At 36.9% G+C, this 26,560-nt stretch overlaps 1 protein-coding gene across 1 annotated transcript in view; it reads left to right on the top strand.

Moving 5' to 3' along the window:
- LOC102707936 overlaps positions 1–25,497 on the top strand; it is a 40,868-nt gene extending 15,371 nt beyond the window's left edge. Inside the window, exons 18-65 of the mRNA XM_015833747.2 lie at positions 28–148; positions 216–419; positions 1,369–1,596; positions 1,694–1,803; positions 2,495–2,591; positions 3,449–3,547; positions 3,642–3,779; positions 3,925–3,990; positions 6,064–6,531; positions 6,718–7,038; positions 7,520–7,651; positions 8,391–8,504; positions 8,583–8,767; positions 9,133–9,241; positions 9,332–9,475; positions 10,113–10,388; positions 10,503–11,120; positions 11,229–11,444; positions 12,513–12,616; positions 12,720–13,015; positions 13,137–13,221; positions 13,454–13,762; positions 13,885–14,271; positions 14,346–14,664; positions 14,738–14,896; positions 14,986–15,149; positions 15,236–15,416; positions 15,503–15,772; positions 15,848–16,048; positions 16,193–16,247; positions 16,403–16,533; positions 16,652–17,161; positions 17,309–18,121; positions 18,391–18,467; positions 19,040–19,505; positions 19,578–19,664; positions 20,090–20,245; positions 20,344–20,528; positions 20,604–21,137; positions 21,250–21,427; positions 21,744–21,886; positions 21,955–22,081; positions 22,260–22,481; positions 22,582–22,938; positions 23,030–23,188; positions 23,263–23,544; positions 24,025–24,247; positions 24,998–25,497. Of these exons, the coding sequence (XP_015689233.1) occupies positions 28–148; positions 216–419; positions 1,369–1,596; positions 1,694–1,803; positions 2,495–2,591; positions 3,449–3,547; positions 3,642–3,779; positions 3,925–3,990; positions 6,064–6,531; positions 6,718–7,038; positions 7,520–7,651; positions 8,391–8,504; positions 8,583–8,767; positions 9,133–9,241; positions 9,332–9,475; positions 10,113–10,388; positions 10,503–11,120; positions 11,229–11,444; positions 12,513–12,616; positions 12,720–13,015; positions 13,137–13,221; positions 13,454–13,762; positions 13,885–14,271; positions 14,346–14,664; positions 14,738–14,896; positions 14,986–15,149; positions 15,236–15,416; positions 15,503–15,772; positions 15,848–16,048; positions 16,193–16,247; positions 16,403–16,533; positions 16,652–17,161; positions 17,309–18,121; positions 18,391–18,467; positions 19,040–19,505; positions 19,578–19,664; positions 20,090–20,245; positions 20,344–20,528; positions 20,604–21,137; positions 21,250–21,427; positions 21,744–21,886; positions 21,955–22,081; positions 22,260–22,481; positions 22,582–22,938; positions 23,030–23,188; positions 23,263–23,544; positions 24,025–24,108 (10,687 nt within the window). The 3' untranslated portion in view covers positions 24,109–24,247; positions 24,998–25,497. The remainder of the gene's footprint in view (positions 1–27; positions 149–215; positions 420–1,368; positions 1,597–1,693; positions 1,804–2,494; positions 2,592–3,448; positions 3,548–3,641; positions 3,780–3,924; positions 3,991–6,063; positions 6,532–6,717; positions 7,039–7,519; positions 7,652–8,390; positions 8,505–8,582; positions 8,768–9,132; positions 9,242–9,331; positions 9,476–10,112; positions 10,389–10,502; positions 11,121–11,228; positions 11,445–12,512; positions 12,617–12,719; positions 13,016–13,136; positions 13,222–13,453; positions 13,763–13,884; positions 14,272–14,345; positions 14,665–14,737; positions 14,897–14,985; positions 15,150–15,235; positions 15,417–15,502; positions 15,773–15,847; positions 16,049–16,192; positions 16,248–16,402; positions 16,534–16,651; positions 17,162–17,308; positions 18,122–18,390; positions 18,468–19,039; positions 19,506–19,577; positions 19,665–20,089; positions 20,246–20,343; positions 20,529–20,603; positions 21,138–21,249; positions 21,428–21,743; positions 21,887–21,954; positions 22,082–22,259; positions 22,482–22,581; positions 22,939–23,029; positions 23,189–23,262; positions 23,545–24,024; positions 24,248–24,997) is intronic.
- Positions 25,498–26,560: the final 1,063 nt, after the last annotated feature.

The following is a 26,560-nucleotide window of genomic DNA, read 5'->3' as shown; positions in this document are numbered from 1 at the left end:
GCTGACTGTCTAGTGTTCTGCTTCTAGGTTTGGGCTTGATATTGATTTGGATGCACCAAAAGTTAGGATTCCCTTAACCACTGGTCAATCTTTTCTTGGCAATGAACATTTTGTTCTGGATCTGGGTCATTTTACATTGCATACAAGGGTAAGTTATCTCATGAATTTCTTGATGTAAATGCTGTTTTCTGTAACCTCATTCCCTTGAATTGTAGGACGGGATGGAAAGACAAAGTTTGTATTCACGGTTTTATATTGCTGGGAGGGATATGGCTGCTTTTCTTGTTTGTGATACAGCTGAAGACATATACTCTGTACCAGAAAATCGGAGTCAGCTTGAGCTGTCAGGCCCCTCTGTTGATGCTAATCAGTTCTGTTCTCTTCTTGATCGTTGTGGAATGTCAGTGATAGTTGATCAGGTATCATAAATGGAAGTGCCTTGAAGTACTGAGGATTTGTGGTTCGAAATATCCAATTATTCCTTGTCTTAATGAAGAGTGGGAGTTGTCATATCATCCTCCCCTTGCATGGTCTTCATGGATCTTTTCTTTTTCTCTTTTTGGAATCTTTTTATTGATTCTCTTTTTTACAACTGGTGTGAGCTAATTTCTTCTTTGTACAAACCTTTACTTGTAGGATGCTCAGTTACGTACCATACGCTATAACATTTACTATAGCTTTGTATGACACTGTTTATATACCATATGCTTGATCAGGTTGTTGTAGACTTGTAGTGGACTAGTGAGCCTCACCTTGCTTCTATAGTTCTATTGACATGCCATAGCTGGTTATTCATAACAACTAGATGGATGTACCCATTGAACTTCAACATCTGGATGGTGGCATGCTAAACTGCACATGATGCATGTAGATTTGGGGTACACATGCAATGTACATTTTAGGTATCTAGTTAGGCCTTGGGCTACAATATATTGGAATTCCAACTCTTATCCAATCTGCCCCTTACTACAGTCATCAATGGCTGAAAGTAAGAGATTATATGGCTTCAGCAAAGAAGAGGAAGCACATTATGTAGTTAGAGGGGCTCACTTGTATATTTTTATAGGATGAGTAATCTACATCAGTATTTTTGTTATTGAGAACTATTTGTTGGAGCAGTGCATCATGGTGTTGTTATAGGAACATTTTTTATATTTTTTATGTTTTGTTCCTTTTTTCCTGAGGAAGTAGTGGGAAAAAACTCCACTGAAATAAATTATGTTAAACTCCACTGAAATAAATTATGTTTGCACTTCATATTTTTAATGCTACATAGACACTTAAGGATGCAGCACTGTTAATGTTTTAGTGATTCTGTATGGATGTTATACAATATACCATTGACTTCTATTCTTTGATGGCTTGAAGATCAAAGTTCCACACCCGAGTTATCCATCAACTCGTGTTTCATTTCAAGTTCCGAATCTGGATATTCACTTCTCACCAAAAAGATACTGCAAGATTATAGAACTACTTGGTGTACTTTGCAAGTTGAAGGGAAGCGATATTGAAGATGGTAATAGCTATGGAAACTGTAACCTGGTGCCTTGGTATCCTGCTGATCTAGCTGGTGATGCTAGAACGTTGGTTTGGAAGGTATTGTCTTGTCTTTATTTGCTTGAGTGTTCTTCTCATATGTTTTGTTTGTTGAGTACAGTAACAGAATATCTGTATATTTTATTTTGGATCCAAGGGGCTTGGTTATTCGCTAGCTGAATGGCATATATGCTATGTTGTATTGTCTGGGATGTATCTGTATATTTTGGAGTCTGAAGTGTCCCAGAGTTACCAAAGGTGTTGTAGGTATGTAAAAGAATCTTTTCATGATTATCTTCATATTGAATGAAGCAATAATATGAAATTTACTGTTCTTCTCAGTCTAAACTATGTGCAACTTCATGTCTGTGCACATAGTTTAGGTGTGGACTATATGACTGACATAGTACTCCGTCCCAAAATGTTGCTATCCTGCATTTAAAATTTCTTCCAAAATATAGGTACCACTCCACCCACTGTCTCATCTCAACCAATCGCAACAATCTCCCATTTAATATCTTCACCTATTCCTCATCTCAAATAATCACAACCATTCGTCATTTTATTTTACCTTTCTCCTTAATACCCATGCCCAACTCTAAATGTCCCAACTCTAAATGTTCTTATGTTAAGGATGGGGGAGTAGTATGTAACATTGTTTCTAGATGTGATCATTTGTTGGTATTGATTTTCTTAATCAACGATGAGATTTTTTTTTTCCGAAGAAAGAGAAAGAAGTCATTTTAAGAGAAGTTCCTAATGAAAAAAATAGAGGTAGTAGGAATAATATATTTCCATAGATGTGGGTTGAATTCTCCTTTTTTGTTTCGGGAAAAGACTGAATATACTGGGATAATTTGAAGCATGTACCTTCTATTGTTATGCTATCAAGTTCATTCCCTTTTCTGCATTTGGGAATACTTGCTATTTATGTATTTTTTGATGTTTGATGTTGCAGCATGGCTGGCCGGCAAGTAATTGAGGTTCCATCTACTAGTGTTGGCGGGTCCCTTTACAGTATCGCTGTGTGTTCTAGAGGTTTGGACATGCAAAAGGTATAACATTTAACCTTCCTGGTATTTGTTGTTGCTTTTCTGTTGCCTATGTAATTTTTTTGGCTACTTTGCAAAATTGTTAAGTAGATTGTACATGCAACAGCAAAGAGGAACTACTTAAAGTTTAGTTGTTGTGTCTCCAATTAGTCATGGAATTCAGACAAATTCAATTTGCCTGATATCTTAGTGGATTGCATGTTAATTGTTTGAAAAAAAATTCTTTGTTGCCATTATATTGGCTATTCCATTGTATACCATTATGAAATATTTGTCATACTGTATATTATACTGATGTCCATCCATCATTAATACTAGGTTGTTAGCTAGGTGTAAAAGGACCAGACTGTCCCTATTCTCTCCTCTCTCCCTTACCCTGATCATTGGGTCCCATTTGTTATACAAATAAAGGAGCCCCTTCTCCATATGATAGCAGATGACCAAGACCATAATTCTGAGGAAATGTTGCATCATCCAATGCATGTGTTCAGTCGATTTTGTGGATGTATAGCATGCCACAACACACACAAACAGAGAGAGAGAGAGAGAGAGAGAGAGAGAGAGAGAGAGAGAGAGGGGGGGGGGGGGAAGAGAGAGAAAGGTGCGATGGGTATGGAGTCTAGAGAAGATGAATGAGGGAGGGAGTTGATGAAAAGGTTGGTTAGCCATGGTGCAATATCTATAATAAAACTGTACGGTGTTACAGCGAGCAGTATGCCTATGGAAATTTAACAGCCAAAGCTTGGTTTGGGTACCACTATCTTCAGAGTTTACTGAAGGAATAGTTAGTTCTTGTGAAATGTTGCCATATAACTAGTTCTTTAATTTCCCTTTTGATCTGAGCATTGTTCCTTTTGCAGGCGCTGGAATCAACTAGCACACTGATAGTTGAATTCCATAATGAAATTGAGAAGACCAATTGGATGAAAGCGCTTGTCCAAGCTACTTATCAAGCTTCTGTAGACCTTTCTTCACTTTGTAATATTTAACATTAACATAGGACCTGACGTTTGTACATAGTTCGTCTTATGGTATTTCTCCACATTCTTGTAGGCCCCTCCTGAAGTGAACATATTAGGAGACCCTGTCAGTACTACAGAACCAAGCACTCCAAGGTTGAGCAGCTTGGGATCAGTGGATCTTCTTGTGAATGGTTCTGTGATTGAAACGAAGCTTTCGCTTTATGGAAAGGTATACTTGTAAATTTTTTTTTGAAATGACATCTCGTGTGTGTGGACTAGCCAGTTCTTTAGATAGTTTGTTGTTAATTGAATTGTCATGTTCTATTGATTGCGATGTTTTGTTGACGTAGCCATTATCTATGCATTTATTTCAGTTGGACAGGAAGAAGAAAGATCCAGAAGAGCTTCTAATGTTAGAACTCCTTGGAAGTGGAGGCAAGGTGATTGCTTGAATCCTACTTTTGTTTGCATGTAACAAAACGGATTGACAAAAGGACTGTACATCATTAATTCTTTACCCCTCCATTTTCACTATGAGTGCAATGCAAACCTAATAGGAGTGTAGAAAAATGAGGGGAATGCTCGAGTAGTTAAACCTGATCTCTGAATAAACTTACTTGGTAACTATAATTCCTATAAAATGGATCTATATCATGAAATATTGGGATATTCGACAGTTGCAATCCAGCCGGGGCTTGGAAGAGTAGGTTCAGTTCCCAGAACAGGTTGTTCCAGCACAAGTTTTGATGTTGTTTTGGTTCAGATACTCGATTGGGTTGAAATAATCTCTGGCACAGCTTTTTTGAATTGAAGATGAAAGAACATGCTGGTTTAGTTTGGAGCCAAAAGTGACCTTACCAATTTTTGCGAATGTCAAACTTTGGCATGGCTAATTTTGGTTAGGGAAAATTGCGAATGAATTGAGGCCAAAATAGTCTAAGTTACTATTGAAGTGGACTATTCTTTCTAGGCTTGCCAAATTTTGGTTTTAGCCGAAATAGACACCAAACAATGTTGAAATTACCAAATATTGGTAAGGCCAATTTAGGCCACAAACCAAATCAATCCAACACGCATGTCTTACTCTCCCCTCCCTTATCTTCTCCTCCAACAGTAGAGTTTCTTCCGCCTTTTCTTTTGTTTTCACCAAAACTAACTAAATGCAGACTAACAAAAGGCTTTGCATTTCAATGCCCTAAAATTAACTGTATTCCCAAGCATGATTTTTTAAAGAATCTGTATAGCTTTTCCGGCGTCTAATATGTGTACTTTGTAGATTTGTTCTCGCTCACATCTTGTTCTGAATTATACACATTCCATTCTTGATAAGTTCTGAATCCCAAACATTTGGATCTCATCTGATATATGTTATTTTCCCCCTTATTTTTCCATTTTAATGTCAAATTGATTAGCTTTGTGGCATATATGATATAATACAGTTTTTGAGCTGAATAGGTGTGCTTTTGTACAATATTTTATGAAGTTGGTTGGCGCAATTTAATACTCCCTCTGTCCCCAAAATGAAGCTATTTCTATCACCAACCCTTTGTCCTAAAATGAAGCTATTTCTCGACCTACCTCATCATTTCGACCAATCACAACCTTTCTTCAATCATTCCCACCTACTTTCTTAATCTCTGTGCCTAGCTCTAGAAATGGTTACATTTTGGGAAGGAGGGAGTACAAGAAGTTGTAAACTGAGCAAATCAGTGGGTTGTGCTTGGTTTGCTGCGATAACTGAGGATGTTTGATGTGGATGTTGCAATCTTCATGTGTGCCTCTTGCCAATGTAGCTTATATGCGCTCATGACACATCTTGTGACTAGAAACATACTACCTCCATTTCACAGTGTAAGACTTTTTATCATTAACTAGATTCGTACGGATGTTAATCAATCCATGCATATATACAAACAATATATCTTGATCAATAGATGAGTCTAACCATAGTTAAAATGTCTTACAATATGAAACAGATGAGTACTTGCCAAGTTTTTCCACCACCTCAGGTTGTAATTTATGTTGTAAATCATACCCAGTCACCAAGAATAAGTACCTGCAGCACATTTTACTCTCTTTTGTTAGTGGATAGTGTCCTAGTGTGCCAAAGCATTCTCAAAAACTGTGGAGTGGGTAAAATTTGGTTCTTTTTGTTAAGGGGTGGACTTATCTGAAGTTTCATCGCTTGCAGTTAGTGTTTAGTTGTGGCATAGCCTTTCAGACACCTGATTATCTCTTTGTTACTGCTTGATTGACATGCAACATTTCTTGGAAGTCTTTGTTGTCAGCTTAAGCTTTTGGTTTGAACTGCCTGGGCTGGCACATGCAACTCAACAGATACAAGATCATACTTATTTTCCTTCTATCAAATGTGTGATGCTTGTTTTCTAGATCTGTGTATTGCTGATAGAGTTTATTTTATAGCCTTTTTTTCAGTGCTTGTTATAGGTCGAGATTTTACTGGGCCTTGTCTTCATTTCTTTTATCCAATACTTATCTTTCATATATTGCAGGTTAATGTTGTCCAATCTTCTCGTGGTTTGAGTGTAAAAACAAAACTGCACTCCTTGAAAATAAAGGATGAGCTGCAGGGTCGTCTCTCGACATCTTCGAATTATTTAGCATGCTCTGTTATCAATGACAATTTGGAGACGGTAGATTCTAGTACACCTGATGAGGAGGGTCACCCAAAGTCCTTTTCTGTTGAGGAAGATTCTTTCATGGATGCATTGGCAGATTTCACTCCCGACCAAAGTCCAAATCTTCATGATTTGGAAATTCCATCTAGCTCAATTTCTGATCCAGATGTGCACACTGAATTGAGTTTAAAAGACAGTTTATACTTTGATGGGGATCAGCAGAAAGTGAAGCCAACGGAAGTATTTTATGAGGCACAAGACAATAGTGTTAACGATTTTGTTGTTCTTACATTTTTGACTAGGACTCCTGATTCTTGTCTTTACGATGGTATAGATTCACAGGTAATTTATTATATTCATCTTTACACATACTTTTACATAGATTTATCTTCAAAGAACTATAGAAGCAATATATGTAGTCTTAAAATCACCAAAAATATATTTTTGTTGATATGTGTATCTTTAACTTCCGAGATTTAAATTACCTCTCTGCACAGTTGGATAATTTGCACATCTTGCTCTTTACAGATGAGTATCCGTATGTCTGCACTGGAATTCTACTGTAACAGACCAACTCTTGTTGCTCTAATTGAGTTTGGATTAGATGTTAGCATGGTTAATTCTGTCCCAAAGGGTGACTCTGATACAACACCTGCAGTACACAATGCCAAACCTACAGGGAAGGAAGACAATGCTCACAATTTTGTTAAAGGTTTGCTAGGTTATGGAAAACGCCGAACTATCTTCAACATGAAAATGGATGTGGATCGGGTATCTATGTTTCTTAACAAGGAAGATGGTTCTCAACTTGCAATGTTTGTGCAGGAGAAATTTCTTTTTGACCTGAAGGTGAGGTTAATATACTTGGACCAACTAATGAAATAAACAAATTAATATACTAGAACATCTATTTGGTGATGGAATCTGTAATTAGTTAATGAAAGGTGCAATATCTACAACATTATTAAAGTAATACAAAAACTATGAAATTCCCTAGAAAGTCTTCCATGAACACATAAATCTAGGATATGATGCTGGAATCTGTAATTGATACTGCTAGAATGTCTATCTGGCGTTGGAATATGTGATTAGTTGATGAAAGGTTCAATTTATAGATTATCGCTGAAGTAATACTACAAGAACTATGAACTTGCCCAAAATCATCCATGAATGCAGCAATCTAGGACCTGATTGCTATATTGTTGCAATTTAAAATTGTAGGTTTACTATTTGCCTGTTAAAATTTTATTGTCCGTGCTTCCATTTTTTCATTGTTAACCTGCATGCATGTGTGCAGTTTATATCATTTCTTCTGATTATTATATACCAGGTTCATCCAGGTTCATTTTCAATTGATGGTATGCTGGGTAATATGAGATTTTGTGATATGTCCCTTGGGCCAGATCATCGTTGGGGTTGGCTTTGTGATATACGGAAACCAGGTGTTGAATCTCTTATAAAGGTATTATTGACATAGGCTTGCAATCTTTTATACAGTGTGTTCATTCCCAGATGATGCTATAGTATATTGTAGGCTGTCAGGTGTGCCATTTTGCTATGTTGATGCTTACTGTTTGTTTTGTAAAAATTGCAAGATCAAGAGTAATCATATTTGGTCTTGCGTTTCAAATAATTGTTTTTGCCCGATTATGAAAGCACCGCTGTTGATACTGTATTTTATGCTTGTTCGTTCCATTATTGTAGAGGTGGAGTTGAAATTGTGACAACAAATTATCCCTATAGTTAAGGTTGTTTTTCGTCATTGATATTGAAAAAGAAAGATTTTTAATTAAGTAACTTCCCATTAAAATATTTCTCTAACATGGAACGTCAAACTAAATTTAATCAATCAGTTTAAATCTTCAAGAAACTTTGTTTTTTATGCAAACTAATTTTGCCATTTTAATCTTCTGAAGTGTTAACTACTAGTACTATCACTGTCCCAAAATTAGCGCAGCCTTCTAGTTCAAATTTTGGAACGGAGGGGTACCTCCATTCCAAAATATAAAGTTTTCTGTGTGTTTTAAAACATGTCTGGACAGAGGGATGTCTAGGTGCATTTTGGAAAGCGTGCACTAATCATTATATTTTGGAACAGAGGGAGTATAATTTATTTGGTCGTGGCAGTCAAACTAAACAAGAGTATCTTGTGTTGTGGCCAATGAAATACTGAAGTCCTAATGTTTCCCTTTCTGTTGCAGTTTGCTTTCCAGTCTTACAGCGCTGAAGATGATGACTATGAAGGTTACAACTACAGTCTGATTGGGCAGCTTTCTGCTGTACGAATTGTATTCCTTTACCGTTTTGTTCAGGAGGTATCTGCTACTGGTGCAAGTTTTTTCTTATTATCCATGACCGTGTCTGTCATTCTTAAAGTGTCTTCTATTTTGCAGTTCACCTCTTACTTCATGGAGCTTGCCACACCTCACACTGAAGAAGCAATCAAGTTCATAGACAAAGTTGGAGGTTTTGAGTGGTTAATTCAGAAATATGAAATAGATGGGGCTTCTGCTATAAAGCTGGATCTTTCACTTGACACACCCATAATTATTGTTCCAAAGAATTCCCAGAGTGAAGAGTATGTCCTTGTTTCAACTTACTAGTACATGCCTTTGATTTTGCTTATATTTAGTTGATTTAACTTTTTAGGATCTGGTAGATAAGAAATCTCCTACTTATAGTCTTTCCTCGAAAACATATATAGTCTAATGCTCTAAATCCACACCATATGATGTAGGTGCACCATTCTGAATTGTAGTAGTGGAAGACACATAATTTTGTACTTTGTATGTGCATTTCTATTTTGTAATTGTGGTGTCTACACATACTAATATGTTCATTTTAGTCTGAACATTGTTTGAATTCTGGGTAAGTTTTCAGTGAAGCATAATGATGATCCAATGATACTAGAAAGTGTAACATCACTTTCATGTCCTGTTTCAGCTATATACAACTGGATTTGGGACAACTGAAAATTAGTAATGATTTTAGCTGGCATGGAGGTGAAGAAAGTGATCCTTCTGCTGTACGCCTTGATATTCTTCATGCTGAGGTATGTATTGGGATGGAAATTATATCACTTTACTAATCTCAGTATACTTATCTGGTTTCTTATTCTTCTGGTTCAATGAAACTGAAATAGATTAATGGAATCAACATGGCGGTTGGAGTCAATGGTATTCTAGGGAAGAGTATGATCAGAGAAGGTCATGGCATCAATATAGAAGTGCGACGTAGTTTGCGGGATGTTTTCAAAAGGGTCCCAATACTCTCCATGAAATTTCAGGTGATTATGCATAACATTTTTTTTTGTGACGGTACTCTTTATACTGTTGATTATCTCACCTATTTCATCACCATTGCTTCGTACTTTAGATCTGTCTTAGTTATCTATGCTATGTTCTTTAGTTATTTGGCAGCCTATGCTTATATGCTACCTATATGTTCATTTTTTCATCACTTCAAAGGCCATGATTTTAAAGCTTGACAAAAATATGGGGAATAGCTTTGAAGTGTAGCATTGATCTACACAAAGGTTTTGTTATTGTTTTAAAGTGGGTTGCCTGTGTAAAAAATCTCAAGGATGAAGATAACTACAAAAAAAAAAATGAGAAAGGTATAAATTAACAGATATTTTATCTCAGAAGCATAAACAGTGGATCTTAACAGTTTTTCATATCGATATGAAAAACGTTGTCGCAAAATTATGGATGTTAATGTAAACTATATTATTTGCATAGTTTATCAGTTTTGTTTGTGCATTAGATCTGAAATGTAAGCTTTTCTCTTGACTACACAAGGAGAACTGAGCTGTTAGATCTGTTCTGCATACTGATGCTTTGGCAGTGGTTACATACTCAACTTATACTAGAAAGTCAATTGTCCTGTGTTTTTCTTATAATTCCATATTTTTTCTTCTGCAGATAGGGTTTCTGCATGGTATCATGTCAGATAAGGAATACAATGTGATCACAAGTTGCATTTCGACAAATCTATCAGAGGCTCCCAATCTCCCCCCAAGTTTTCGTGACAATGTAAATCGGACAAAAGATTCAATTCGTCTACTTGCAGATAAAGTTAACCTCAACAACCATTTATTACTTTCACGTACTGTTGTAGTTATGACTGTAGATGTCCAGTATGCTTTGTTTGAGCTTCGCAATGGCCCAGATGCTGAGTCACCTCTGGCAGAGCTTGCGGTGAGCAATATCTTATGCACTTTTAGAGGAAAATGTTTATGCAATTTGTCGCCTTTTTGTTTGTTAGAATAGAATGTTGGTTATTACTGATACTATATATATATTTTTTGATAGGTGGAAGGTTTATGGGTTTCTTATAGGACAACTTCACTATTTGAGATGGACCTTTACTTGTCTATTCTAAATTTTTCGGTCCATGATATCCGTCCTGATACAAAGTCTGAGATGCGCCTCATGCTTGGATCTTATTCTGAGACTTCTAAGCTGAGTTCTCAGGACCCTTCATCTGATGTGGGGATTTCCAACCTCACCATGCTGATACTGGATTATCGATGGCGTTCTTCCTTTCAGTCATTTGTTATAAGAATCCAGCAACCTCGTATACTTGTTGTCCTGGATTTTCTGCTTCCTGTTGTTGAGTTTTTTGTGCCAAATCTAGGCACAATAACTGGCCGTGAGGAAAGTTTAGACCCTAAGAGTGATCCGCTTATTAAATCAGATGACATCATACTTTGTGAGCCTATTTTCTTCCAGAAAGAGAATTTTATCCAACTCTCTCCTGGGAGACAGCTAATAGTTGATGCTTGTGATATTGATGATTTCACTTATGATGGCTGTGGAGGCACCATATCTTTATGTGATGAATATGACAAGAAGGGCCAGCTATACTCTGGGACTATAATTATTTTAGGGCGGGGTAAAAAACTTCGATTCAAAAATGTTAAAATTGAGGTATGTGCTCAGTGAATTTCTGGTTGGTTTTATGTCCTCTTTCCAGTCTCAATATTATTCTTTAGCCAAACTTACACTTCTGGGTATTTCATGTATGTTTCATAAAAGAACGGTGCATTACTGCGGAGGTGTGTATATTTGAATGCTGGAAGCAGCTACTCAATCTCTGCTGAAGATGGTGTTGAAGTTTCAATATTAGAAAATTTGGTAAATGATAATGAAGATGATCGTGCGGAAGACAAAGAATATAAGGGAACTAATGCTCTTCAGTCTGGTGCAGATACTCCCTCAGCCCAAATGTTGAATTTTACATTTGAGGCTCAGGTACATAACTACTACCTCTGTTCCACATTAAGCTCATTTATTATATTCAAAGGACAAATTACTAGTGAAGGGAAATAGCATATATGACCCTCTCACTAAATGAGGAATTGTTGGGAGTGGAAGGATGGTTGAGGGTAAGATGAGTAATTTGAATGAGAGGTGTTTAGAGTGTAAAGTAGTACTCTAGATTCTAGAAGTGCACTTATTGTGGTGCGGAGGTGGTAGATTTTATACAAGTTCCTCTAATGTATATCTGTAATATATTATGAATGACATAGTTTGCTAAACAGTAAATCATCCTTAAATTTGTGTAATTTTAAGACCCACTTTCTTCTATTTATTTAAGAATTATCAACCTGAAAAAAGTTTAGCAATTCAAACCCATTACCCTGGAAACATAAGCCCGAGTGACCAAGTGTTGATCACTAGCATGGTCCATGGACTATCTGGAAGAGCTGCAGAGTTGTAGAATTTCTATGATACATCGGTATAGTGGGTTTTAGAAAAGCAAGTAATGTTTCTTGTGTTAATTCCTACTCCTTCTGTTTCATAATGTAAAATGTTTGACTTTTTTACTTGCAATGTTTGACCATTTGTCTTATTCAAAAAATTATAGAAATATCATTTATTTTGCTTGTGAATTACTTTATTATCAAAAGAACTTTAAGCACAACTTGTTATTTTTTATATTTATACTAAATTTTTGAAAGACGAATGGTCAAACGTTGCAACCAGTCAAACGTTGCAACCAAAAAAGTCAAACATCTTATATTATGAAACGGATGTAATATTTCACAAGAGTATACAAAAGGCAGCTAAAGAATATAAATTGAACAGTTATCTGTAATGTGCCATGTTGCTTCCTTAGTCCACAAACAAGCATGAACAAGTTTCTTCTGCCCCACCAACTGTTGTGTTCATGGAATAAATTCACTTACATCATGTGCAATTCTTCTTTTACTTAGAAAACGTGCTCTCATTAATTTCAGTTTTATGTGTATTGGTTCCAGTCTTATGCATATTTTATGTTGTTGAATGTCTAACACTTCCCATTTCCGGAATATTCAGGTTATATCCCCAGAATTTACTTTTTATGACTGTTCAAAGTTATCAATGGATGATTCCTTGCACATCGAGAAGCTTCTTCGTGCCAAGATGGATTTCAGTTTCATGTTTGTATTACTTTCGTTACCTCTGCTAAGCCATCAATATTTCCATTTGTTGTTACATGGTGGTTTTCTCTGTTAATTGATAAAACCTTGTGCATTTTAACAGGTATGCCTCAAAAGAAAAAGACATCTGGGCTCGATCGGTTGTTAAAGACCTTACGATTGAAGCTGGTTCTGGTCTTCTTGTTCTTGAACCTGTTGATGTTTCGTGGAAATATACTTCTGTCAGTGAAAAGACAAACATAATACTTGCATCCACTGATGTATTCATCCATCTTTCTCTGAGCGTTGCTTCTCTCTTGCTCAAACTGCAAAATCAAACTCTGGCTGCTTTGCAGTTTGGAAATAATAACCCATTGGTTTCTTGTACCAACTTTAAGCGAGTTTGGACATCACCTAATGGTACTATTTGTAATGGCTTCTATTGCAAGTTAGCTTAGCTGCTTTTGTATTATATAGTTCATTGTTTGCTCTTCCTCAAGTGGGTACATCAATTTTTACCATCTTTGATGAAATAATACAGGTGAGCTTCCTGGTTACAATCTCACCTTTTGGAGGCCACAAGCTCCTTCCAATTATGTTATTTTGGGTGATTGTGTGTCTTCAAGGTAATTTTTGCCCCTTGAGAACTTGTGTTGTATAGTTTTTATTGAGTAATGAGTATTATTTCCAGTTATAAGTGGTCATGTGTACTATGTTTGGAATTCCTGGTAAATTCTAGGGCTTGCATCGAATGGAATGCAAATAGTTTTCAAAGATGCTGCCTTTCCTACTCTGAACTATGTTTCTCTTCTACAATCTTTTTATCCTGCTAAATCTGATTTTTTTTTACCTTGTCAGGTGTGTGCCACCTTCTCAGGTTGTGGTTGCTGTAAGTAATACCTACGGTCGTGTACGGAAACCTCTTGGATTTAGGCTTGTTCATGTATTACCTGTATCAGTAGAGCAAATGAATTCATCTCAGGCAGCTGAGGACAATGAGTGTTCTATCTGGGTTCCTGTTCCGCCACCTGGATACTTAGCTCTAGGATGCGTGGTAAATATTGGAAGGCTACCACCTTCAAATCACATAGTATACTGCCTTCGATCAGACCTTGTGACATCTACAGCATTTTCTGATTGTATTCACACTCTCTCGTCTACTCCTGGGTATGGCATCTTCTTTTATTGTTTGGTTGTGCAATAGTCTTTGTTTTTCTGTTTCCCAGGAATGTTTTAATTATAAACACTGAGACATGTAGTTGGTCATCTTGTTTGAATTCTTTCTGCAGATTAATTTCTGGATTTAGTATCTGGCGCATCGACAATGTGATTGCCTCCTTCCATGCACACAATTCTATTGAACAACCCTCTAGAGCTGAAGCTCTTGATTTACACCATATCCTTCTGAGGAATCCCAACTGCTATATTGTTAAAGATATGAATGTGGATTCTTCTGTTCGGAGTAACCAGACTGCTGATCAGTTAACTCATCGAAAGAGTACTTCTGGTTGGGACGCTGTTAGAAATTTGTCGAGGCCAAGCAGCTATTGCATGTCCACTCCACACTTTGAAAGAATATGGTGGGACAAAGGTGGAGATACAAAAAGACCGTGTTCTATATGGCGGCCATTACCTCGTTTTGGGTTTTCCTCTGTTGGTGACTGTATAACTGAAGGGTAATGATTTCTTTATATACATAAAAAGCTACTTCTTTGTTGTACATTTTTAACATTTTCAATGCTTCTTTCAGGTTTGAACCACCTACTCTTGGCATTCTTTTTAAGTGTGACAATGCAATTGTTTCTGAAAGGCCTACTCAATTTAGGAAAGTAGCACAGATTGATAGAAAAGGCTTTGATGAAATATTCTTCTGGTATCCAGTGCCTCCTCCTGGATATGCTTCTCTTGGATGTGTTGCAACAAAAACAGATGAAATGCCAAACAAAGATTTGGTTTGCTGTCCGAAATTGGGTCTGGTAAATCAAGCTAATATTTCAGAGGATCCTATATCCAGGTCCTCTAGCTCGAAGGGACCTAACTGCTGGAGCATTTGGAAAGTTGAAAACCAGGTAATGCATTATACTTGCAACATTCTAACTTATGTAACTGTATAGTAGTCCAATCAATTTGTTGTGCTTTCAGGGATGCACCTTCCTTGCAACATCTGATATGAAAAAACCACCAGCTCAATTGGCATATAGCATAGCAGATCATGCTAAACCAAAGGCACGTGAGAACATTACTGCTGACCTGAAGCTGGGATGTTTGTCAGTTAGCATTCTTGACAGTTCCTGTGGAATGGTGTGTACGCATGCTAATCTTTTGGACAATGAAGATTTTACATTGTTGAAATATTTCTATTTACTTGTTATGTATTTCCAAAAATTTAGGTCACGCCACTTTTTGACACTACAGTTGCAAATATAAATCTTGCAACATATGGAAAGTTTGAAACAATGAATGCTGTATTGATCTGTTCTATTGCTGCATCAACATTCAATAGACACCTGGAAGCATGGGAACCTTTTGTCGAGCCATTTGATGGGATATTCAAGTAAGTTCTGCTTAATTTAACTTACAGTTGCGTTATCTTCTAGATTCTTATGTCACTGAATTAACTTTGTTTAATCATAATTGAAGGTTTGAAACATATGATACCAGTAAACACCCTCCTTCAAAAGTCGGCAAGAGGATTCGTGTTGCTGCCACAAGTCCTCTAAATATCAACCTGAGTTCTGCGAATCTTGATTTGCTTATAGAAACTTTAATTTCATGGAAACGACAAATCAATCTGGAAAAAAAGTCGTCAATAAGGATTGATGTATCAACTTATCCCTCCAGTTGATTCATGATTTATTTCTACACTTTATTGTGATGATTGATAGCATATGTGTATACATTTCACAGGATACAGTTGACAGTACGAAAAAGGCTGATGATTTGTCCTGCTCTGCTTTGGACGAAGATGATTTCCAGAGAATAGTTTTTGAGAACAAATTAGGATGTGATATTTATATTAAGAAACTCGAAGATGATGAAGACATTATTGAGCTGCTACAGAATGAGAATCAAATCTCATTGTTTATGCCACCTCCCAGGTTTTCTGATAAACTAAGTGTACTGTCCAATTCAATGGAATCAAGATATTATGTTGTCATACAGATCTTTGAATCCAAGGTCATAATCAAGTATGCGCTTTGCTTTTGATCTACATACTTTTGATGTGAACTAACTGTTTTTCTTCTCATGTAGGGCTTGCCTATTATGGATGATGGCAATGATCACAGCTACTTCTGTGCTTTGCGCTTACTTATTGGAAGTGATGTTTCTGACCAGTACAAGGTATTCCCACAGAGTGCTAGGACAAGATGTGTAAAACCTGTGAAAACTTCTGAATCACAGACACATCATGCTAAGTGGAACGAACATTTTATATTTGAAGTTCCAGAGCAGGTAATAAGACCTGCCATCTTTGTTCAGGTCTCATAGTATCATGATTTATTATCCCAGTTTACTCTGTTTTCTACTGGACCATAAATATAGCCATTTTGCACGATTGTTAGCAGCATTGCATTATGCATTGCCTTTCCTTTGCAGGCATCCGCTCATTTAGAGATTGAGGTAACAAATCTTGCGTCAAAGGCCGGGAAAGGTAACTTCTTGAGTTATTACGACCTGAATTATTTAAAGCATATAGCATATAAATTTAGATGTTTTATACTGTAATAATAGTATTTTAAGTTTTCACCTGTAATTGTTGATTCAATATTATTAGGGTTTTTTTAACATCTTCCATTCATGTATAAGGTGAAGTACTTGGTTCATTGTCAATTCCTATTGGACGGGGTGCAACAACATTGAAACGAGCTGCTTCTATGAGGATCATTCAGCAAGCTGCTGACGTCAAGCGTGTGCTAACATGTCCTCTTACAAGGAAGGTATTACTTTTGTTTTCTAAACCGCTAACATACAATGTTGTGAGCAAATATCAATGCTGAATTTTAATGTAACTCTGCTTGTCACTTCATATACTGAGCTCATTGCTTCAACCTCTAGGGTCAAGCACTTAAAGATGGTGATGTGAAACACTGTGGTATGTTAGTACTTTCAAGTTCCTATGTAGAAAGATCTACGCAGACAAACTTCCAGAGCGGGAAAGACAGCTTAAGCAATACACAGAGTGGTTTCTGGATAGGGCTTAGCCCAGATGGTCCATGGGAATGTTTTACTGCAGCTTTGCCATTGTCAACCATCCCGAAATCACTTAACAACAGCCATTTTGCACTTGAGGTCACCATGAGGAATGGAAAGAAGCATGCGAGCTTAAGGGCTCTTGCCATTATTGCTAATGGTTCTGACATAAAACTTGAAGTATCTGTCTGTCCTGTAAGCATGCTTAGTAGCTCTGTGTCAAATGCTGGTTCAACCAGTTCCACAATCATTATTGATGAAGTATTTGAGAATCAGTGGTACCGGCCAATTTCAGGGTGGGGGAGTAACCCTGCTGGTGATCAGGGATGTGATGTAGGGCAATGGAGCACAAAGGACTGCTCTTACTCTTCTAAGGTAACTTCTTTCAGACCAATTTTCCAATGAAATATTTTTTCTGTTTGATTAATAGAAGGCTGTTATTTTTGGCTTAATGTGATGCAAAATATTGTTGAATGTATCATAAATGGTTTCATCCTAAGAAACGTGTGAATTGTTTTGAAGGCATTTTTTGAACCTCGTCTTCCACCTGGCTGGAAATGGATGTCACCATGGAAAATTGAAAAATCTAATTCTGTGGATACTGATGGATGGGCATATGCTGCCAATTTGCAAAACTTGAACTGGCCATCTTCCTGGAAATCTTCCAAATCGCCACATGACCTTGTTAGGAGAAGGCGGTGGGTGCGCTCAAGGCAACCTGTGCAAGAACAAAGTGCAGAAATTCCTAGGAAAATAATTGCTGTTATGGAGCCTCATTCATCTACTGCATTGCCTTGGACAGCAATGATCAAAGATATGGATTTATGTTTGCAGGTTCGCCCTTTTCCTGAAAAATCACTGGAATCATACAGTTGGAGTCAGGTTCTTTCACTAGGATCTGAGAGCCTTCCCAAGCAACAACAATCTTCACTTTCAAGACAAAGCACCTTAAAACAATCATCTGTGCCCTCAAAGAGTTCGGTTCTTAGACTGGCTGATCTTGAGAAAAAGGATATGCTTTCATATTGCTATCCTCCTGTGGGCATTAAACAATATTTCTGGCTTAGTGTTGGAATTGATGCCTCCATTGTTCACACGGACTTAAACATGCCTGTTTATGACTGGAAAATCTGTTTTAATTCAATTCTTAGACTTGAAAATAAGCTTCCATATGAAGCTGAGTATGCTATCTGGGAGAAGTCCACAGAAGGTAGTATGGTTGAAAGGCAGCATGGTATCATCTCATCTGGAGGAAGTGCATTTATTTATTCAGCAGATATCAGGAAACCAATTTATCTAACTATGTTTGTTCAAAATGGCTGGATTCTAGAGAAGGTAATGTATCTTAAGCACTGGAAGTTGCCATGGTGCCTGTTGTCATACTGTACCTAGAGTTCTAGACTCGTGTATGTGATGAATCTGCTGGAATGCGCATTGTGCTTTCCTGCTTTATTAATAGTCAGTTCCCATAAATCATACATGTAATTAAAGAGTGCCTTATCTATATGGAAAGGCTCAACATGTTTTCCTTGGCTCAAATTAAATTTCTCAATGGACAAAAGCGATATTTTTAATCTCTAACATTTATTTCTTATTTCATTTAGGACACTGTATTAATACTGGACTTACTGTCCCTGGAACATGTTACTTCATTCTGGATGGTTCAAAATAGAAGCCAGAGGTTTGTACTCTTTAACAGTAGCCTAATGTTTCATTTGCATAATGCAGTTATCTGAACAATTGATATGAATTTCAATTCAACATGGAAGTTTCTAAACACAACAGAAGAGTGCGAACAGACAACCTAATCTTGTCCAACATATTTACCCATCTCATTTTACTGGCATATTTAGGGATAGAACCTATTGCATTTTGTGATCTGTGGCAGTACCGTGCAACTTCAATCTGAACCATTGTGGTATTTAGTATTCAGTCACCATTTTTTCTTGACTTTTCTCCTTTTTTTTCCTCCATCCCTACACTCTATTTGTATTACCGGTTACTTATCTCCTTCCGCATTTTCCCCTCCGCTCTTTCTTATGTGGTGATTTAAAAATTGGTCCTTTTTCAAAACACTCTTGAAGATATAATTTTAATAGGTGTACGATGGTGATCTTGTATATTTGCTAAGACATGATTTTAAAAAAAAAGAGCATTAGTGCTTGGATCTGCTGTTTCATGTTCTCTTGTTAGATGTGATTAGAGTATTGATCTGTCATAATTTCTAATAGTTTTACTTGTGTCAAATAACAGGAGACTTCGTGTTAGTGTTGAACATGACCTGGGAGCAAGTGATGCTGCAACTAAGACACTGAGATTATTTGTTCCATATTGGATAAAAAATAATTCTTCAGTTCCACTATCTTATCGCATCGTTGAGGTGGAACCAACAGAAAACTCAGATGCAGACACACTTACCAGACCAGACTCACTAAGCAGAGCAGCTAAATCTTCAAAATTTTCCCTCAGATATTCTTCAAAGTCTCTTGTCAGAAGAGGCCCAGTGGCACAGAGAAATGTGCATATATTGGAGGCTATAGATCATTGTAGTACAGACTACGTAATGTTGTCACCACAGGATTACATGAACCGCTCTGCAGGTCGGCGGTTTGAATCTCAGGATAGCAATTTCAGCCCAGCACGAGTTGCAATTTGTGTGGCTGTTGGCAGTTGCAAACAATACAGTGTAGGAGTGTCTCTTTCTGAGCTTGAGAACAAGGTATAGTTTGTGGTTATGCATACGTTTGAATCATTGCTTATCTTCTCTTCAAGTGTCATTCATCTGGTGCAGGAGCATGTTGATGTGAAAGCATTTGCTTCTGATGGGTCATATTACTGGTTCTCTGCTCAGCTGAAGATGACTTCAGACAGAACTAAGGTTTTGATTCTTTGTGTCTTCACATTTCCACTAGTTCATAATTGTTTCTGCATGATTATTTTCACAACTAAGGTTGTTTTGCAATTGAATGTTATCTAAAATAATTTAGTAGATGAAACTAGGTTGCCGTATTACAGTGCTGTTTAAAAAAATTAAAAGACCATATTACTTAGCATTTTGACGAATTTCCAGCAAGTTGCAATGGAAGCAAGTAAAGCAATTAATCCTAATATTGTGTTGTTGGGACGTATTTTCAGAGATAACAAGGGAATGGCTTTCGTACAACACTTTAAATTGTTTGTTAAGACTTAAGAGTATTTAGTGCTTGTTCACTGTGCTTAGTTAATTCTGTTATAACATAAAAAGTTTTCTGATGCGCTGTTGGATATGCATATAACACTTCAGAAAAATGTGACTGGTTGCAGGTTATAAATTTTCTTCCACGAGCACTTTTTATCAATAGAATTGGAAGAAGTATTGTTCTAGCTGAGTGTCATAGCGAGACTGAGGAGCATTTACATCCATGTAATCCGCCAAAAGTGTTTCAATGGCGATCAGAATTTGGGAGCGAACTTTTAAAGGTAACTTTTATACTTTAAATTGCTACTTCCTGCTATAATGTAAATGTTTTAGTTTTTATATTTTCTTCTCAACCTCTGTCAATTCTGTGTGCTTGCAGTTGCGGTTGGAGGGATACAAATGGAGTACACCTTTTAGCATTGATGCTAATGGGGTTATGTGTGTGCTCATGAACAGTACCACAGGAAATGATCAAGCTTTGGTGAGAGTAAACATTAGAAGTGGAACAAAAAGTTCACGTTATGAAGTTGTTTTTCAGCTTGCTTGCTGGTCCAGCCCTTACCGGTAAGCTTACTTCTACATGAGATTTACTTTATCATAAATCATGCACATCTAAAGTAATACAATTCATGTAAGCAGGGTAGAGAATCGCTCCATGTTCTTGCCTGTACGGTTTCGGCAAGTTGGTGGTGATGATTATTCATGGCGTAGTCTGCCTCCAAATTCTTCGGCTTCCTTCTTTTGGGAGGATATTGGCAGAAGGCGTCTATTGGAAGTATTAGTTGATGGAAGTGACCCTACAACTTCCATGACATATGACATTGATGTTGTCATGGATCACCAACCACTAGCTACATCAAGTGGGGTTAAGAAGGCTTTGTGTGTCACTGTTCTTAAGGAGGGAAAGTTCCATGTTACTCAAATTAGCGATTGGCTGCCTGATAATAGAACTCGGGAACAGACAACAGAAAGGTTATTATCACCAATCTTTCAGCCATCAGAGGTCGACAGTGGGCAGTCATCTCCAGAGCTGGATAGTGAATTCCATGTTAGTTTGGAATTAACAGAGCTGGGACTTTCCATAATTGACCATATGCCTGAGGAAATTCTTTACCTCTCAGTGCAGCAGGCAATACTTGCCTACTCGTCTGGAATTGGCTCTGGAATCAATAGGTGACAATCATGTGTTTTTGGTTGTTTGCTGTATTTCTGTTTTCCTCTGCTCAAATCATCTGTTTTCACTTTTTTCCATTATTCTTGAATTGGTTGCTTCTTTTAATGGCAGGCTCAAAATGCAGATGCATTGGATTCAAGTGGACAATCAGTTACCTTTCGTTCTTATGCCTGTCCTCTTTTGTCCTCAAAAGATGGAGAATCAATCAGACTATGTCATCAAGTTTTCTATGACAATGCAGACTAATAATTCTCTTGAGTTTTGTGTTTATCCATATCTTGGTGTGCAGGTGATCTGACTAACATGGGTTATTGAGAAATTTTCTTCCTTTCACATAGATATTTTTTTATAAAAAAAAACCCAAGAGAATTGTGTTTTAAAATAAAGCAAAATACAAAATAGGGGAACCAAAGCCCTCCCACATTTTAGTTATGTTGTTTTTTGAGAATGTCTTTTGAGTAGCATAGCTTAATCAAAAACCCTTGTAGTATGTTCTTTTAAAACTTGGTTTTGCTTGTATTTTGTCCATAATAATTTCTTAGGGGAATTTATCATATAGATGTATTTAAATGTGCGTTCCAGTAAAACTTTCTTAATGCTTGTAGGTTCCTGAGAACTGTGTATTTTTTGTCAATATACATGAGCCAATTATTTGGCGCCTCCATGAGATGATTCAGCACCTCAAATTTGATAGGATATCTACCTCGCAGTCTTCAGCTGTCTCTGTGGACCCTATACTGAAGATTGGGTAGGAAAACTACTGCCTTTCTTTTTCTTACAATTTTCCCTTTGTTGGTACTGAACCTTCTGTTGCAGGCTTCTTAATATCTCCGAAATACGATTTAGAGTATCAATGGCAATGTCCCCTACCCAAAGGCCAAGAGGGGTCCTTGGATTCTGGTCATCTTTGATGACTGCACTGGGAAACATGGAACACATGCCGGTAGGGAATCAGTTAAATTTTGTTGACTTGGTCTTTCATGTTTGCAATCACTCCCTCTATTTGGTTTGCACTACAATTAGCTTAAGCAAATTTTCATGCAATTATGCATGTTGTTGATGTATGCTATTCAAGTTATTTTAAGGCTTTAAGTACTGATTCCTTTATCTTAACAATGAAGGTCCGCATAGCTCAAAGGTACCGAGAAGAATTGTGCATGCGACAAAGTGCACTAGTGAGTTCTGCTATATCTAACATTCAAAAAGATATTCTTAGCCAACCACTTCAACTACTTTCTGGCGTTGACATTCTTGGCAATGCAAGTAGCGCGCTGAGTAATATGAGTAAGGGTATAGCAGCACTATCCATGGACAAGAAATTCATTCAGGGCCGAATGAGACAGGTCCATTTCTTTTTATAGTTCCTATGTTTCCATGTATTGAACCGTACAAAATTAATATGTTCTGATAAAATATACTTTGTTATTCTTATTTTTTCTCCAGGATAGCAAAGGAGTGGAAGATTTTGGTGATGTCATAAGAGATGGAGGTGGAGCTCTCGCGAAAGGCATCTTCAGAGGTGTCACAGGCATATTGACAAAGCCCATTGAGGGTGCAAAATCTTCTGGTGTTGAGGGCTTTGTACAAGGTGTCGGAAAAGGTCTAATTGGTGCAGCTGCTCAACCAGTGAGTGGAGTTCTTGATCTTCTCTCGAAAACTACAGAAGGTGCAAATGCTGTAAAAATGAAAATATCATCAGCTATAATGGCCGAGGAACAGTTGCTACGTAGGCGTCTCCCTCGATCCATTGGTGGTGATAGCTTACTCTATCCTTATGATGAACATAAAGCAGCTGGCCAGGTAATTACACTCTCTCCCCCCTCCTCTTCTATGTATATCATAGCATGTATTCCAAATGGTATTCTTTATCCTTTTTGGTGGTGCTATGTAGGTTATCTTACAACTAGCTGAATATGCTACATTTCTTGGCCAAGTTGACCTTTTTAAAGTCCGGGGAAAGTTTGCATCTACTGATGCTTATGAGGATCATTTTATGCTACCTAAGGGTAAAATTCTATTAATTACTCACAGAAGAATACTACTGCTTCAGGTAAGACAAACTTGGACTCTAGTTACAGTATGGCTTCCATTATTCATTCTATTAATCATATGATTGTATTCCAGGTCCCAATGATGACCCAGAGAAAGTTCAATCCTGCAAAGGATCCGTGCTCTGTAATCTGGGATGTATTGTGGGATGATCTGGTGACTGTAGAAATGACCCATGGGAAAAAAGATGCTCCAGGTTCCTTACCTTCAAAGCTTATTTTGTACCTGAAAGCTAAGCCAACAAATTGTAGGGAAGTTGTTCGTTCGGTCAAATGTAATCGTGGGTCTGATCAAGCTACACAGGTTTACTCATCAATTGAAAGAGCGCGTAAGGCTTATGGTCCAAATTCAACAAAGGTAAACAGACTTCTCGTGAGTAGGAACGTGTAAATGGTATACTTGTACTGTTCTACATATAATATCATGACATGCCTACTTTTTTATCAAGTGCAAAGTGGCTAAACTGTGTGTTATCATTTATCAAGGTATTTGTCTTGTATAGAGGAATATCATTTTTTTTCTTTTAGGCCCTGTTCTTTTTCAGCTTATTCACTGGATTATTGAAACAAAGTATTTGTTCCATGCTTCAAAAAAAAAACGTTTTGTTAAAAACCTTTTTCTACTGCATTGCTTTGGCCACATGTTTTAAAGTATTTGTTGGATTTATATTTCTTGACATATTTAATCTCTCCTTATAAGCAAGCAATAATTTGCTTAATATTCTAAATCAAACCGGGCTCAAGTCATCCGGATATGGATACATGTTCAGCTACTAGTTATTATTAAGCAACTTTCAGCTCTTGTTTGGCTAATCTGAAGGATTCTGTCAACATTCAGGAATTACTGAGATGGAAGGTACCAAGACCATATGCCCCTCGCAACACTAGTGTTCGCACTGGTCAAGACATATCATTTGGTTAGATGGCAAATGCTCGTTGAAGGATCGACAGATAGATACAGTGATACACTTGCATGATGATGCCTCAGAAAATTATTTTTTGAATTAATATTTGCGGTTGATCATGATACAATCAATGCCGTGCTACTTACTAGTGCAAAGGTATGAATACACCTATCAATGACGTGCTACCTATCATTTGGTTAGATGGGTTTATACCAACGTTTAGCTAGCATTTCAAAACTTTTCTAGACCATCTGAGCTGAGCGACATTTGTTTTTGTTTTGGCAACTCCCCCCACCCCCCCACCCCACCAAAAAAGAGTTCTGTTTGGTGGTCTTCTATGAAAAGCGTACACCCCTCATCTTTTGACTTTGGCTTATGCTTATAAGCCAAACTTTAAATTTTCAACCTTAAATTTAGAGTTAATTTTGAGGGTTTTCGTTGTAGTTTATTTTCAGTTTTAACTTTTAGATCGATATGAATACATATATAAAAGTTTTATTTGCAACTTATTTTCCTTTTGTAAACTTGCTGTTTGAAATTTTCTTTTAAGAGCCCAAAAGATGATGGGTGAAAGCCACGTTTTCTCCCCAATCGTGGTGTAAGCCTCTTTAACTGCAGTAGTACTCCTGGGGATGAGTTAAATACAAGTGAATGCTTATTGTTTGACTGAATCGTGATTGATTTTGCAACTCAATTTTTGCTGGTACTCCATCCGTTTTATGTTTTAAAACTTTTTAACCTTATACAGATTCATCCATTGATGTAAGTATATAGTTTGTTGTTTATATATATTAGTACCCATAAGAATTTAGTTAAGGCTAAAAAGTCTTACATTAATGAAAGAAGTAATAAATAATAATAATAATAATAGATTGTGTAGCTGTTCATTTGGCTTACGTTTTGCAGGTGTTGGTTGGATCAAGCTCTCCTTGACTAGTTGGTACTTGGCATTCAAGAGAGCCGATTTGTTTGTATGGATATTTCAGAACGTCAAGCCACGTACGTGTGGTTCCTATTGTCGTGCATTGCATGTATAGCCTTTTAGGCGGACCGAATTCAGTGTTGTAAATTTTGATGCTATATGTGAAATTTTGGGATAGAGCAGTAGTTTAACGCAACAGAGCTTTGAGAGGTCTGGTATATGTGAAATTTTGTAGATATTATTTTTATAATACAAGTGCGTAACTAGATGTTTTAGATGTGGTCTTTATGAAGTCCACATGGGGAAATAATGATGTCATATATAATACTATTAATAAACAAATACAAAATAAATTAAAAACAAAAGATATTACAAACTACAGGTCAACTTGTATACCGTTTCTCTCTTCCATATAGATAGCTACCAAGGATGACGTAATTAAAAACTAAGAGTATGGCCAATAGAATCCTTATATGAAACCAAATCCCAAAAAAAATAGTTTTTTTTCCAAAAAAATGCTCTCCAACATTCCTATATAAATGTCTAAAAATTGGAATCCCACAGCCCATCAATCTTGCTCTCAAAAACAACCCATCTATCCAGTTTTGCGTGGGAGTACAGCGCCACAGCGGAGTGGAGGGAGTGACGCTCGTTCATGCATATGAACATATGCTTGTCATAGCCCAAGTTTTTCCCTTAAGTTAAATCATATAAGAAATTATTTTTACTTAATTCAAGAGTTAATTAAGTGAAAATAAATCGCCTTTCCTTTTATTTCATTTTTCCTCTTCTTTCTTTTTACCAGTTGTGCCGCCCGTGCGTCGCCTCCCCCCTCACCTAAGTCAGACTCCTTAACCTCCCTCTCCACCACAATTCTCCTATTTTCTATCTTTAAATATAGTTCCTTTAGGACTACTAATGTGTCCATATCGGAGTTCCAATCTAATCTCACTTAGGTCGTGTTTGTTTCCCTTATTTTATTCGTACAAAATGGTTTGTATACTTGCCTTCATCTTTATTCTTTTTGACATGCAGGCATCTATAATATGGAATTGGGGATACAAATTTATCTTCAAAGTCTGTGTTGAAGCAACATTTCTAGCTGTAATAGAATTTTGTTATCTGAAGGAGACTAATGTTTTAACGTGTCGTTACTAGTGTGCTGAATATTTGGATTAGTGTGCTGAATATTTGGATGGGTTGTAAAACATGATGGATTGATTTATTATTAATACTCTATTTTGTGAAAGATTTTGGTTACATTACCAATTTAATATTCTTATAATAATCACAACATAAATATTTCTAGTTAGGCGATAATTGAGTATTGCCATGACCATGGTGTTATAATGCTACATTTGGTCGTTATAACGCTATATAATGATGACTAATATTTGGTTGTAATTGCCTTTAAAATATAGCAACACCTTCTAGTTCGTTGTCATTCGTGTCTATGTATGTAGCCTCAAATTCATATAAGTTGCCACAAAACGGTGTGCATACCGCGATGACTCCTATTTCGTTGTGTTACGCTTCATGTCTATAGC

Source organism: Oryza brachyantha, chromosome 2, assembly GCF_000231095.2.
Source record: "Oryza brachyantha chromosome 2, ObraRS2, whole genome shotgun sequence".
Lineage (NCBI taxonomy): Eukaryota > Viridiplantae > Streptophyta > Magnoliopsida > Poales > Poaceae > Oryza > Oryza brachyantha.
This window is presented reverse-complemented; position numbering and strand designations above follow the sequence as displayed.